This window comes from Rhinoderma darwinii, chromosome 8, assembly GCF_050947455.1.
Source record: "Rhinoderma darwinii isolate aRhiDar2 chromosome 8, aRhiDar2.hap1, whole genome shotgun sequence".
Lineage (NCBI taxonomy): Eukaryota > Metazoa > Chordata > Amphibia > Anura > Rhinodermatidae > Rhinoderma > Rhinoderma darwinii.
This window is the reverse complement of record NC_134694.1, coordinates 107801284-107814955: the sequence shown is the minus strand read 5'-3', so window position 1 is coordinate 107814955 and position 13672 is coordinate 107801284. Positions and strand designations below refer to the sequence as shown.

At 42.6% G+C, this 13672-nt stretch overlaps 1 protein-coding gene across 4 annotated transcripts in view; it reads right to left on the bottom strand.

Moving 5' to 3' along the window:
• Window positions 1-5014: 5014 nt before the first annotated feature.
• The window catches only part of MEIS3 (Meis homeobox 3), a 33228-nt gene continuing 24570 nt past the window's right edge, over window positions 5015-13672 (bottom strand). For 2 of the 4 annotated variants that reach the window (XM_075836243.1, XM_075836242.1), the window contains exons 9-12: window positions 9104-9180; window positions 8646-8704; window positions 8183-8272; window positions 5015-5835 (exon numbers count right to left, since the gene is read on the bottom strand). In XM_075836243.1, coding sequence (XP_075692358.1) covers window positions 5573-5835; window positions 8183-8272; window positions 8646-8704; window positions 9104-9180 — 489 coding nt within the window. In that variant the 3' untranslated portion in view covers window positions 5015-5572. Of the gene's footprint in view, window positions 5836-7440; window positions 7529-8182; window positions 8273-8645; window positions 8705-9103; window positions 9181-13672 lie in introns of all 4 variants that reach the window. The other 2 variants (XM_075836244.1, XM_075836245.1) reach the window with 2 other exon arrangements.

Genomic DNA, 13672 nt, shown 5'->3' with positions numbered 1-13672 from the left:
GACTTTCCAAAGGAAATCCCCAGGTCACATCCCCGGCTAGTCTCCAATAGCTGACGGCTGTCTTTCTAGGTTATAGTCTGGATTTAAGCTGTGGTCCCAATAACTCCCTTACCTATTCCTTTATTTTTTGGTCTTTAGAGCAGGTCTAGACCTAAATTCACCAGTTTATAATAGTTTTGCTAATATCACTTCCATATATCTAGGTTCTCAAAATTGGGGATTTGAGATAGAGAAGATGACAGAATGGACCTTCCTTTCAGCAATCCAATCGAAGAATTTCGCTCTGCTTCTCCTATTCCTAAAAAACACTGATAACAGGGAAAAGTAGATTGCCTTCAGCTGCAAAGCAAATAAACTTTTCAGTTTTAAAGTCAATTGCAGGTACCGTATATTTTGAGTTATTTCTAAATATAGGCTTTTTGATCTTAAGCAGGCCATGCACAAAATGGTTAATACAGACCGGTTCAGCCTGAATTTAAGGAGAGCGGACTGCGCATCTATGGCTACCTCACCACTGATACCAATGGTAACCTATAAACTGACTGGAGTCCCGACTGCCAGGATCCCGTCCATAAAAACTCTTATGAAGGGTCTGATAAATAAATCGTGAGGTCGGGCAAAACCCTTAAGAACTGGTAACCTGTATATCCTGCTCTTCGTCCATTTGCCTAGGGTTCCATGATTTGGCAGACTGGTATGCTAATCAGTGTTTAATATGGTAATTACTATCTACCATGCCAGTCGCAGTCAAAGACCTTATGCCTTCCCTTCCGTGATAATCCCTGCTTTGAATCTGGCAGGGACGGACATGGCTTCTCTCAGCCATTTAACATACAGAGCACATTCTCTGTCCCAGTCTCAGTAAGGGAGGACACTTCTCTAGTTTACAGGGAAGCTCTATGGCACGGTTATTACCAATGCTGCCACAATAGACTTGTTATGATTCTTGTCTCTCCATTTGATTGAATTTTTACTGGTTGATAGGGGTATCTATATTTGCAGAATTCTTCTTGTCATTCAGTTTTAGTATGATTTATTAGTAAATGCATCCTACAGTAGCTACATATGAACTCTTCCAAATGTACTGTATATAATGCCATGGTATTCCTCAGCACTGTATTGTAAGGTGGCAGGTTCCTCTGTATTTGGGGTCTTATTAGAAGATGGTATTAGTGCCTACAACCTATGCAGGACCTGCTCTTTCATGGAGCAAACAGCTTTGCTCCTTTTTCTTGGCAGTGCCCGTTTGCACAGGGTCGGTTGAATGCCCTGGAACATGAACACAAAGCCAATCGTACCATTTGGTGCTTTATGGACTATTTCCCAGAGATCATACTGTTTTGGCAGTACAGGAGGCCTGGCGCCGTATGAACTGTTTTAAAGGGAATGTGTCGCTAGAATTTTTTTTTTTAGTTAAACAATTATTATTTAAGTGATTACACGTTTTTTTTTAATTTTTTCACAAGTCAGGAAATATTATAAATTAGGTTCTAATTTATAACATTTCCATGTGCTGAGCACTAGAGGGAGCAGTTCCCAAAATTGCAGCATGGTCAATGTGGTAAAGCAACCTCATTGATTTATGTTGCAAATTTGGGGTAGACGCACTCTCTCTAGTGTCCTCACACAATCTCCCCTCACTTATTATGGCTAGTGCCAGGAGAAGGAGGAGTTTGAATCTTCAAACCTCCTACACTGTGTGCCGACATTTTCTGAGCGACTGCACAGTGTAGGAGGATTAGATACAGGGCTCAGCAGCCAGTATAACACGAACATACACGAACATAATACACATATCACATACACGAACATAAATTACCTGCTCCTGCTGCCGCTGCCGCCTCCGCACTTATTCCTTACGCCTTCGCTTCCTTGAACATATGGCCGGAAGCCACGGCCGGAAGTCGTCATCTTACTGTCCGGCAGCGGCTTCCGGTCCACATGAAAATGGCGGCGGATTTCGCTCTGCGAACGAGCATCGTTTTAGTCTGTGTGGGAGCGGCGCATGCGCCGTTCCCACACAGATGGCGTACGCTTCAGAGAATGGAACGGCTCCCGTTCGCATTCTCTATGGGGATGTATGTGCCGTATTCCATCTCTGTATGTGTCGTTAATCAACACATACAGAGATGAAAAAAAAAAATGGCAGCCCCCATAGAGAAGTAAAAGTAAGAACAAAGTAAAAAGTAGAACATGAGAACACAAATAAATACAATTTATGTTAATATCATATTAAAAGCAATATGATAAAAAAAAAATATCTTCCCTTTAAGGGCTCAATATGGCTAGCCAGGAATCGTCTCATCTTGAGAATGGAGAGCATGTCCGTCCTGGACTGCCGCAGGCTGATCCACAGTCAGCTAAGAGACTTCCATATTGGACAGTCCGGACGTCGATAAAGAAGAGGATTAACACCTCTCCTTGCCTCTCTCATCATGGGTGTCTTTCAATAAAGATTCGGGCCTGTGATATCCCCATCCCATTCTTCCCACTCCCCATCACGGTCAGTAATGCTTTATTGCTTGATGCATTTTTTAAGAATGCAGGAATATTTTAGTGTAGCATGTGGTGTGATGTATAAGTGTAGGGAAACCTTGTAATTTGTACTGTCATACTATATTTCATTATTTATTGTGCACTGCGTCGCAGTACATTGTATGTACGTTTACAACAAATCATTGTTTAATAAAGTATCTTCAATAATAAAAAAAAATTGATGGAATAGTATTTCGAGCTCTGGGGGATTCTTGGGGAGCAGACAGAGATACCAAAGACCTCCGTCTGAAAAAGGAAGCCACTTGTACCTCACCCATTCGAGCATTCTGGCTCGGAAGGTTGGGGAGAAGTCAGATGGGTCTTCTCCTTTTCGAGAGGCCTTGCAATAGACTGCACCCCTGCGGCACTTGGGTGAAGAAAGCATTATCACGGGCTTTCAAAGAATAAAAAATAAAATAAAATAAAATTATATATATATATATATATATATATTTTTTTTTTTTTAGAAAGGGATGGTGTAATGACACCTATCAACCTCTAGGGTTCGGAAAATGCTATGTTCTGAAAGTATTAAGAGATTGACATCTCTTTGGGGGGATAAGTATAGTGTGAATTTACTATTGCCACAATAAATATGTGAAATGTAAAAACATCACTCTGCTGGTTCAATTCCCCATCTATAAGAATACAAGGCTTAATTGGGCTTAGATACGCACTGATTTTTCAGCAGAAACACTCGTGTATGTGGTAAAAAAAAAAAAGATCTGGTCCCCCCCCCCTCGTTCCACAGGAAGACAAGTCATACAAGTCTCTCCAGACCAAACAGGAGGTTGATTCATCAAAACACTAATGTTGTAAGGCCACCCATAATTAGTGGCTGCAGACTGACCTCCAGGTCAGCATAGTGGGAGGAACTAGACGGGCTGTCACCATTCATGTCCCTGCGGGCAAATAAGAATACATTGTTGGCACTGTCGTTGGCAGGTGCAAAAGACGATGAGGGGCAGAGGGTGAGAAGGAGACCGGTTGTCAGACTATGGTGGTCACATCCTTGTTTGATACATAGCAAGTAAAGCCAAGAATAGATATAGATAGATACAGACGGAGATGGGGGTGGGGGGCCACACACTGCTGTACCCAAATGTTAAATGTTTTTTGCTTATGTGGCACAATGGTAAAAGGAGAGCAAGCCTTTAAGTGCTGCGCCAAAGTTATCCAGATGGCACCAACTATATGATGCATTTGTAACTCATGACATACTAGAACTCTGGCACAACTATGCTCGTCGTTAAAGTATCTATAGCCTAGTTAGAAATGGCATGTCTTTCATAAATATTGTGCATATCAATTGCAAAATTTCTTTTTTTCACCAAGTTTCCGGTATTTTTAGTTTGATAAACGTTCCCCGAATGACTGATGGAAACATTCATACTCGGAATGTGTGTAGGTTGACCACCATAGGGAGAGGGGAATAAGCCGTAGACTGACTCTTCTGACAGCATAAAGTAATACCCAACCTTATTACCATGGAGGAATCTCGGATAAACAGTTCCACTCCAGGAGAACTCCTACTCCCATTCTCCCCTCAAACACACGTCTATATTTCGGCTAAGATTTGTTAACTGCCTTGCCTATCCCCATGCTAAGCATCTAGTAGGATGGAATAAGCTTACCATCCATTCCCGGCTGGGAAACACTGTTCTAGGAAAAGTAAAGGATCGGTGGAAATCCAACATCTGGGAGAGTCAGGCTGCCCCCATGCACATGATACACCTATATATTTTCCCCCGGGCTGCCCCCATACACATAAGTCTGCCGGTTGGATTCATCTAATGTGCATGGCCAGCTTCTGGTCAAATTGGGTGCACTACCTGGAAGAACAACCTATGGTATTTTTATGAGCCAAATAGACAGGACGTCATTTAGAAGGTCATAACACATACTGTGGAGAAGAGAGAAGATATGCAATTTCCTGGTGGTCCTCCAGTGATGGTGTGGAGGATGGAGACACAAGATTCTGCTTCTATCCAGCAAACGTCAGCCATGCAACATGATCGAGAGTCTAATGAAGAAGACCGCTGGTGACACTGACATCTGGGTAGCACTAAACTTTTCTAAATCCATACAGAATCCCCCGCTTCATTAAAGGGAAAGTACACCTAAAATAGTCTTACAGACAAATCAGAAGATGACACCAGTGGGGTCCCGGTGCTTGGGTCCCACCAATTGCCAAAATTAGGATGCCTCTCCAACACAATATTCAAGATAAAGTTCCACTGATTCAAAAACCACTAAAGTAGGTCTGGGCATTTGGTGGAGCCCCACAAGATCTATATGACATGTCCAAAGATTATTTTAATTGGAGTTCCCCTTTAAATAACCAATGAACTCTGCATTTTTAGACTGAACTAAAAGCCCCCGAAAAAATCCACTGAAAGCATTCCTCTACAGACCCTGAAGTTTATGAGTGCTATAAATATTTATACAATTATATATATATACATCCACAGTGGAATTTTTTTTTCAAGTTCTTTTTCTTTATCATAAAAAAACAGGTAAAACAATACATTTATCAACCCAAATAATTATAATATTAATTAAAAAATGTACAAGTTTAACTTAGTCCCTGCTGCAAGTGATGGCGTAGAAAAAAACAAAAACAAAACGTTTCAATGATCTTGCGTTTCAGTTCACATCAGTCCGTAGAGTCAAGTTCCATGTTGGTCCATCCAAGGAAAAGGAATTGTGGGAAAGGAGGGTGTGCGTGAAAAATGAAAACCTAGAACTATGAGTGTTTGTCTCACACCGAGTGTCAGCTCTTCAGTCCACACTGCGACAAATTTAGGAAGACGGCAGAGGGTTTAGTTTTTCTTTCCTTTCAAGTCCTGCTTTTTCATCTTTATCCTCATTGCAGACACTCCTTGGCTGGAGGGTATTATTTTCTATTTTTTTATTTTCCCCTCTGAGGGGCAACAAGTACAACAAGAACTGAGGATTTGTTCAAAGGCTTTTTTTTTTTTGGGGGGAAGCTGGAGGAAAAGATAAAAATGACCCTGACACCCGGTATGGCTGAATGTTAGTGAGCGTGAATGTCTATGTTTTGACCGTTCAGAAGTGCGTCTGCCGGGCTCTGCGCTGACACCAAGTGGTGAGGGGAGGTGCCTGTGGGCAAGATCATGGAGGCGTGGTGGGGGTGCCCGGGGAGGTAGGAGTGTAAAGACGGTCCATGACGGAGGCCGGCAGGGTGCGGGGGCATTGCAGGCGTGTAACCGGCCGGTGGGAATCCCATGGCCATAGAGCTTGGGGCCGCGCTGTAGTCCCCTGGGATCCCTTGGAAGCCTGAAACCAAAAACAAGAACAAAAACATTGTCAGTACTTCAGTTATATTTAAACAAGTCGCATCACTATGTTAGACTTATGTAGTCATATATGTATTTACCCCCAAGGTTGGAGTTTTAATGGGAAATAATTGATTCAAAAAGTCTAAATATGCAAATGAAGTTTTTACAAATTGTAAAAAGAAAATGCTAAATGTTTTGGATAAGCAGAAATGATTTACATTCAAAGTGTTCTTTCCAAAGTCTTGTAGAAAAGTTGGGACATGAGGGATGCACGGTACAGTACTAAGATATTGGATCTCATACATCAAAACATTCTCGACAAAGTGGCCTTGTCGCCCATATCAGCCAATCAGAGTCCAGCTTTCATGTATTAAACAGAACTGGGTAAACGAAACGCGGATGCTGATTGGTTGTTACAGGTAACATGGCCACTGTTGCTGGGACAATATTTGATATACAGGGCCCAATGTGTTTTCAGTCACATCATGCATTCACAAGACTCAGCTCTGGTTCAGACCATGCATTTCCATTTCTAGGCACCTGTAATGTTGTCGCTAATACCTCATAGTAGGTGCTGACTTCAAAATCTAAGAGCAGCGCTATAATGAGGTAATTTCAACGGGCGCTACATTCTTTTTAATGTTATATATGGAGTTAAATTTGCCTTCTTGGCTGATTCCTTGCTTCTCCTGAATGTTGAAGCCAGTACAATAGAAGCTTTCCCTGCAGCTATCGCAGAGGGTTAATATTATCCCTCATTTATAAAATGAAATACTTCCCGCTGTAGCGTAGTGCGGCCTCCGCTGACCCATGATAAAGCGCCGCTCGGAAGCAGAGAAATCTACATACCTGCGCAGTCACTACAATTTGACACGCCGCCACAGACGGACTATTTAGTTTGCTGCCTATCAATTAGCTCCTGCTGGGGTCTTGTGTCCTCATCTTCTGTAGCTAATTCTCCCTCGCAGCCCCACCCCCCCTTTTACTCGCTGCACGGAGACACAGGGAAGACCCCAGCCCCCTTCGCACGCTCCCATACCTCCCTTACACTGATGTCTCCAGCTAGTGGCTGCTCAGACCAAGGTGATCCTTACCCCTCCCTGTCACCTCCATGTTTCATCTATGGTGTTTAAGTCGCCCCTTATTTTACACACCTGCCCCAAGCCCTTTACAAGACAGGGAGACATCGAGGGGTCTAGTTCCTAACATAGGGGGACATTCTCTAAAATTAGAGCAATTTTTAAAGAGCATATCTTACAATATAGTAGTTAAAAATGATATTTATCCGTGTCATTGTCACATTTGTTTCTGAAAAAGTTGGGTGACAACCAATATGGCCGCCATTCTAATCAGGATAGGATTGCTGACATCCTAGGATGAGTTATCAGTTTGGAAGTTGGGTGACTTCCTTGGTGCTCACACCCCGGGTAACACACATGCAGTGATGGTCATGCATGTGACACGTGTGATCATTCGCTCATCACATAACGGGGTGAGGTGTGCTTACAATGATAGAGGGGGTGAGAAAGTTGTGATTGACAGGCACCCAACCCTCCCCCTTTCCGGTCAAAAGACAAATATATATATATAAATATTTACTTACATCCCTAGTGCCAGAAAGATGGCAGGGGGTTACATGTAGTGCCACTGCCCTTCCATACCTACGGCCATGCCTAATCCTCCCATCGCTCCTAGGGGAAGACAGGCAACTAAGACCACAAGAAGACCACTGTGGTACCACCAGCTCCCACATGCAGTGTGTCACCAGGCCTACCCATCCACAGACCCATGACCTATTATAACAATCTCCAGAAGTTGGAACATTTATACGAGAAGTACTAAATGTCAAGTCACTGTGATGGTCAATGCATAGGTGGTTACCCCAAAGTGTAAGATTCACATAAGACAGTAAGACCTAATATAGTAATAATGTGACGTCAATTAACCAGGCAATTATTAATACCTCCAACGGGAATTATGGACATTTTTTAATAGGTTAGTTCTTTATGCAGAACATTCGTGGTTGTCTTTGGTAAGGTCTATATATTCTACAACAGTGATCTGCAACCTGAGGGTCTCCAGTAGTTGTGGAATTACAACTCCCAATCTGCCCTAACCGCAAAAGTCTGTCAAAGCATGATAGGAGCTGTAGTTCCACAACAGCTAGAGTGCCTCAGGTAACTAACTACCTTTCTATATGGTAGCATTATTCATGCTTCTAAGACCCAAAGCCACCAAAACCCTTCCCAGTAAACAAACACCATTATTCTGACCCGGGCTGTGTGCTCCCCACTAACTAGAATAAATCCCATATGTGGACCCAGTTTAATTGCAATGGTGCTCACCTGGTGGACGAATTCCCATATGTTGCTGCCCGTCCATAACATATCCCCCAATGTTCTGACCATCTGGACTATAGGGAGCGCCACCCTGACCTGTAGAGATAGAGAGAGGACCATAGCTTAAAACATAACTTAAACTAGGAGTGGAAAATTAACGACATTAGATTGTTCAATAAAAAAAAAAAAAAAGCCCCAAATTTCTTGGCTATGCCCTACACTTGGAAAAGGGGGCATGGCGTAGCAAAAGCCCGACATATTTACTAGAATTTATGCCAGAAGCTGACGAAAATTATATCGGAAAATCTATGGCAGTTCCGACCAACCGTAGATTTCAGCACAAGATGCGACTAATCTATTAAGAGGCGTGCACCCCTAAATAAATTAGTCGCATCTCATTCCTACGTGCTTCTGACTAAGACAGGCAAATAAAACACGAGACTTAGTACATCTGGGCCGTAGCGTTTACCTGTTCGATTTGACTGGTCAATCATTGGCTGGACGATCCGTCTTCTTGCATTAATAAACCTGGAATTGAATGGTAAAAAAACAATTATTGGACATTTGTTCGTAAAACAATTTCCAATAGGTAAAAATTTGATTGTATCATGTCACCATTAGCTTCATACGGTCACACATTTCTGGGGACCCCCTTTGCATATGCCCAATAACATCTGATCATCAGATGACCTTTCAGAAGTATAAGGTCGTCAAAACCAGACAACCCCTCTACAACTATGATCATGAATGGGAACAGTTATGTCTACACCACTAGAACGATTGATTCCCACCAATCAAAATTTAATGTTGACCAAATTGGGGACCGGTCTCCAGCTTAAGACTAGGTGACCCTCAGTGATACTGCTCGGTGCTAAGCCAGATATATATTTTGAACAGGTTCTATGGTGAGATATACAAGCTTCTTACCAGTTATTGACTTGTAGTATCGTGAGCCCGGTGTCCTGCGCCAGCTGTTTCTTTTGTTCTTCTGAGGGATAGGGATGCTTTATGTGGGAGGAAAGAAAGGATTTAGTTGCATTCCAAAAAAACTCCAAAATTTACATTATCAATAATAAAAAAAACATTGCGGTAAATTTAAATGACAAAATATGTTTCATTCTCTTCCTAGCTAAATGGAACAGCCCCAGCACAGTGCCGTGAAGTTCTTAGGTGGTCTTGTCTTTGATTATAAAGGCCAAGGATGTTGTCACACAAGCAATCATACAGGCCTTCTGTTCCTAAAACATGGATTTTTTTCCATACGTATTGTGTGCAAAGAGCAAATTAACCAGTTTATTAAAGCACCACTTGTCCATTAGACCTTCCACTGATGAATTGAAGATAATCCAAGACTTTTCTAATAAAACGTGGGACCATCTGGTTTGTTAAGGGGTGGGGGTGGGGGGTTTAGGCAGTTTTTTTCATGGTATCTTTCCTAGATTTAGGACAGATGGGACTCACACAAGAACAGCTTTCTTTTTCAGGGACCCAGGAAATGTGCGACTGTCCCTTTGCTTGATTAGGAGGCCTTAAAATGACAAAAAAAGCTCCATGGACCTGTCAAGGTCGGCAATGATGGATGAGGTTGGGGGTCTTAGGTTGCAGTCAAACAGAGACCTACGCTTGACAGCTTAGTGACAGATGAAGGGCCTGAGTTCAGGCCTAGACAGACGCTAGGCCAAAAAAGCTTGGCCGAATGAAAGCGGAGAGGCGAGAGAACACACAGCTCTAAATGGTCGTTAAGGGTTACCGGGCCAGGGCTTCGATAATTCACAAATATTTGTTGTCTAACCAAGTTTTGGCTTTGAATCATGGAACTGAGCCTTGTTTATTTACGTCTATAGTAAATGATGGGGACACAACACATTTCTCCCATCAAGTGCTCGAAACAAAATGTTCACTTTGTGCCTGAATTTCAGAGAAAAGTTGATATGTTTTAATTTTAGTTTCCATTTTTCAGTGGATGGATATGATCTCAGATTACTATTATTTTTTTTCATTAGGATGGGTTCACATAGTTATTTTGTCATCACTTTTTATCTGCAGAATATTTGTATTATTTTTTTAATGGATGGGAATGGATCTTTTGACTTCACGTTACAAGTTTGAACCAGGATCGGACTGACCCACCAGAGGAATCTACCGTGGGTCCAGGTTCTGACACAATAACCAGTCACTAAATGAAGTCCAGCAGAAAACCCCATCTGATACTGACAATGGAAAGGATCGTATGATGTGAGTGTTCATCATGCTTTTGGGTCATCTCACAAGTCGTTGCGTTATATAAGCAGCTTATGAGCATTGCACAGTAGTTCTCTCACCTAGTGACGCTACATGTAGACACATCTTGTGATGTCATATATAGTAGCAGGCAACTGATATCCCATAACATAACACATTAGCCCTAACTGGTCCTTGTCTTGCCCTATACGATGTTCCCAAGAATTTTGAAGGTCAATGCCATATCATCGCCACCATATAGTTCATTTTGGAACAATGGTGGCTCGTCACCTTGTTGCAGCTACATCTCAGATTGTTGTCGTAATGCCACCCTAACAAATCTCACCATGTAGTCCATGTAATTAACCCTCGATAACATTATTGATTAAATATTGGAACATCTCCATGTGAAGAACATGATCCATCTCTTTTCTATCACCTTTAAAAAATGGAAACATGGAGTTCTGTTCACCCCTGAGAGTCCATAATGCCACCCTAACATATGTTACCATGTAGCCCATTTAATGTTAGCCCTACATAGCATTATTTCTCGAATACGGCAACATGACCATGTAATGAACATGATCCTTCACTTTTCTATCACAAAAAAGGAAATATCGCGTTCACCACTGAGAGAGTCCGCAGTGCCACCGTAACAAATGCCACCCGGTAGCCCATTTAATGTTAACCCTACAAAGCATTTTTCCCGGATACTGCAACATCACCCTGTTATGAACATGATCCTTCACTTTTCTATCACAAAAGAGGAAATATCGCGTTCGCCACTGAGAGGGTCCGTAATGCCACCCTAACAAATGTCACTACTTAAGCCCTTTCATGTTAAGCATACATAGCATTATTTAATGTCAAGACATCTTTGCGCATATGGGAACATAAAACGCATTACAATTTGGATAGCTTGGGATCTGCCTGTAAGACCCACAACCTGAATTTATCTTCAGCCTCCACTTTACATCAGCCCAGAAATGATGCCTGCATTTTTATGGGTCTTGACAATTTTTGAAGAGCTGCCAATAGAAGGAGCACGTATAAAAGTCTATGCGGTGCTTGATCCCCGTCAGCCGGAGATTCTCAGCAGCTGACTCTTCCCCGGTGCCTGCCGCTAAGCAGGTTCAGGGTAATTACCTAGAATTGATTACCCGTTTACCAGCTTCTAATAGGTTTATAGCTTCGTCAATTAGTAACTAATTGGTCAGCGTTCATTAACTCTGCTTTGTTTAACTAGGCAGGGACAGGCCCTGTTCTGACTAATTGTTTCTGTGCACTCCGCTAGCTGAGATTTTGCCCAGGGCTGACTTCATGGGTAGTTACAGCAGAGATTCTGAGATTTTATGCTGCACTTTAGTAATTTTTAATTGGGTCTCCATTGTTAATATCTCCTATAAAGGAGCGGGAGGGAGATGTCTCGGTTGAAATCAAATAAGGGTTACATGTGACGGAGAATACTGTGCCTCAATTACAAACAATGGATTATAAATAAGGATATTATGCAAACTGGGCACCTTACATTATTTTTCCAAAATGTAAATGATCCAATCAGTATATGCTAATGTACACCGTTCAGCAATAACATTAGAACCACCTGCCTAATTTTGTGTAGGTCACTCTTGTGCCACCAAAACAGCTTTGACCCACCGAGGTGTGGATGCCACAAGACTTCTGTAGGTGTCCTGTGGTATCTGGCACCAAGACATTAGTTGTAGATCCTTTAAGTCCTGCAAAGTGGGAACTGCATGGATCAAATTTTTTTTCAAGCACATCCCACAAATGCTTGATCGGATTGAGATCTGGGGAATTTGGAGGCAAAATCAACAACTGAAACTCGTTGTCTTGTTCCTCAAGTCATTCCTGAACAATTTTTTAAGCTTGGCAGGGTATATTATCTTCCCTTTTGCCATGAAGGGGGGTACTTGGTCTGCAGCAATGTTTAGGTAGGTGGTGCGTGTCAAAGTTACATCCACGTGAATGCCAGGACCCAAATGTTTCCAGCAGAACATTATCCAGAACATCACACTGCCGGCTTATCTTCTTCTCATAGTGACTCCCGGTGCCATTGTTTGTCCAGGTAAGCAACGCACACGCACTTGGCCATCCACATAAAAAAGAATACGTGATTCATCAGACCAGGCCTCCTTCTTGGTCCTTCATGGTCCAGTTCTGATGCTCATGCACCCATTGTAGGTGCTTTCTGTGGTTGACAGGGGGTCAGCATGGGCACTTTGACTGATCTGCGGCTACACAGCACCAAACGCAGCAAGCTGCAATGCTCTGTGTGTTCTGACACCTTTATGTCATAATTAGCAGTAACATTTTCAGCGGTTTGCGCTACAGTAGCTCTTCTGCGGGTTTGGACCAGACGAGCTAGCCTTCGCTTCCCACGCACATCAATGAAGACTTGGGCGCCAATGACCTGGTTCACCGGTTGTTATTCCTTGGACCACTTTTGGTAGGTACTAACGACTGCATACCGGGAACACCCCACAAGACCTGCTGTTTCCGAGATGCTCTGACCTAGTCATCTAGCCATCAAAGTTTGCACATTGTCAGAGTCGCTCAGATCCTTAAGGCTCATTCAGACGAGCGTGTATCTCGTCCGTGTGTCGGCCGTTAAAACAACGGCCGTCACACGGACTCATGTATTTCAATGGGGCCATTCGCACGACCATTGTTTCAATGGAGAATGAGAAGGGTCCATGAAAAGATAGACTGTAGTCTATGGGGGATCCGTGACAACGCGTCTCGCGGGGTGCACCTCGGACGTGAAAAACTGACGGTTTTCACGTCCGAGCTTAGCGACGCAAAGCTTCCCAATTTTCTTGCTTCCAACACATCAACTTCAAGAACTGACTATTCACATGCTGCCCAATATATCCCATCACTTGCCAGGCGCCGTTGTAATGAGACAATCAATGTTATTAACTTCACCTGTCAGTGGTTTTAATGAACAGTGTAGATAAGCCTATATTTGTTTATATCATGGGTAGATCCAGTTCCCTTCCTCACAGCCTGCAATAGTCTAGAAGACCACAACTGGAAATGTAGGTAATGGGTCCCTAAGCAGCCACATATTTTATGCCTGTTTTCATTCATAATAATATGGCTACTAGGGGCACTGCAGAGTCATAATTTCTGGTGATCATTTCAAAATCAGATCCTATGTGATCAGTTTACCTACTTTACAAAGTCATGGCATAACGGAGGCAAATTAATCTCCTTACATTGGAGCAATGCAAGCCTACAGCCATGGTCATGTGA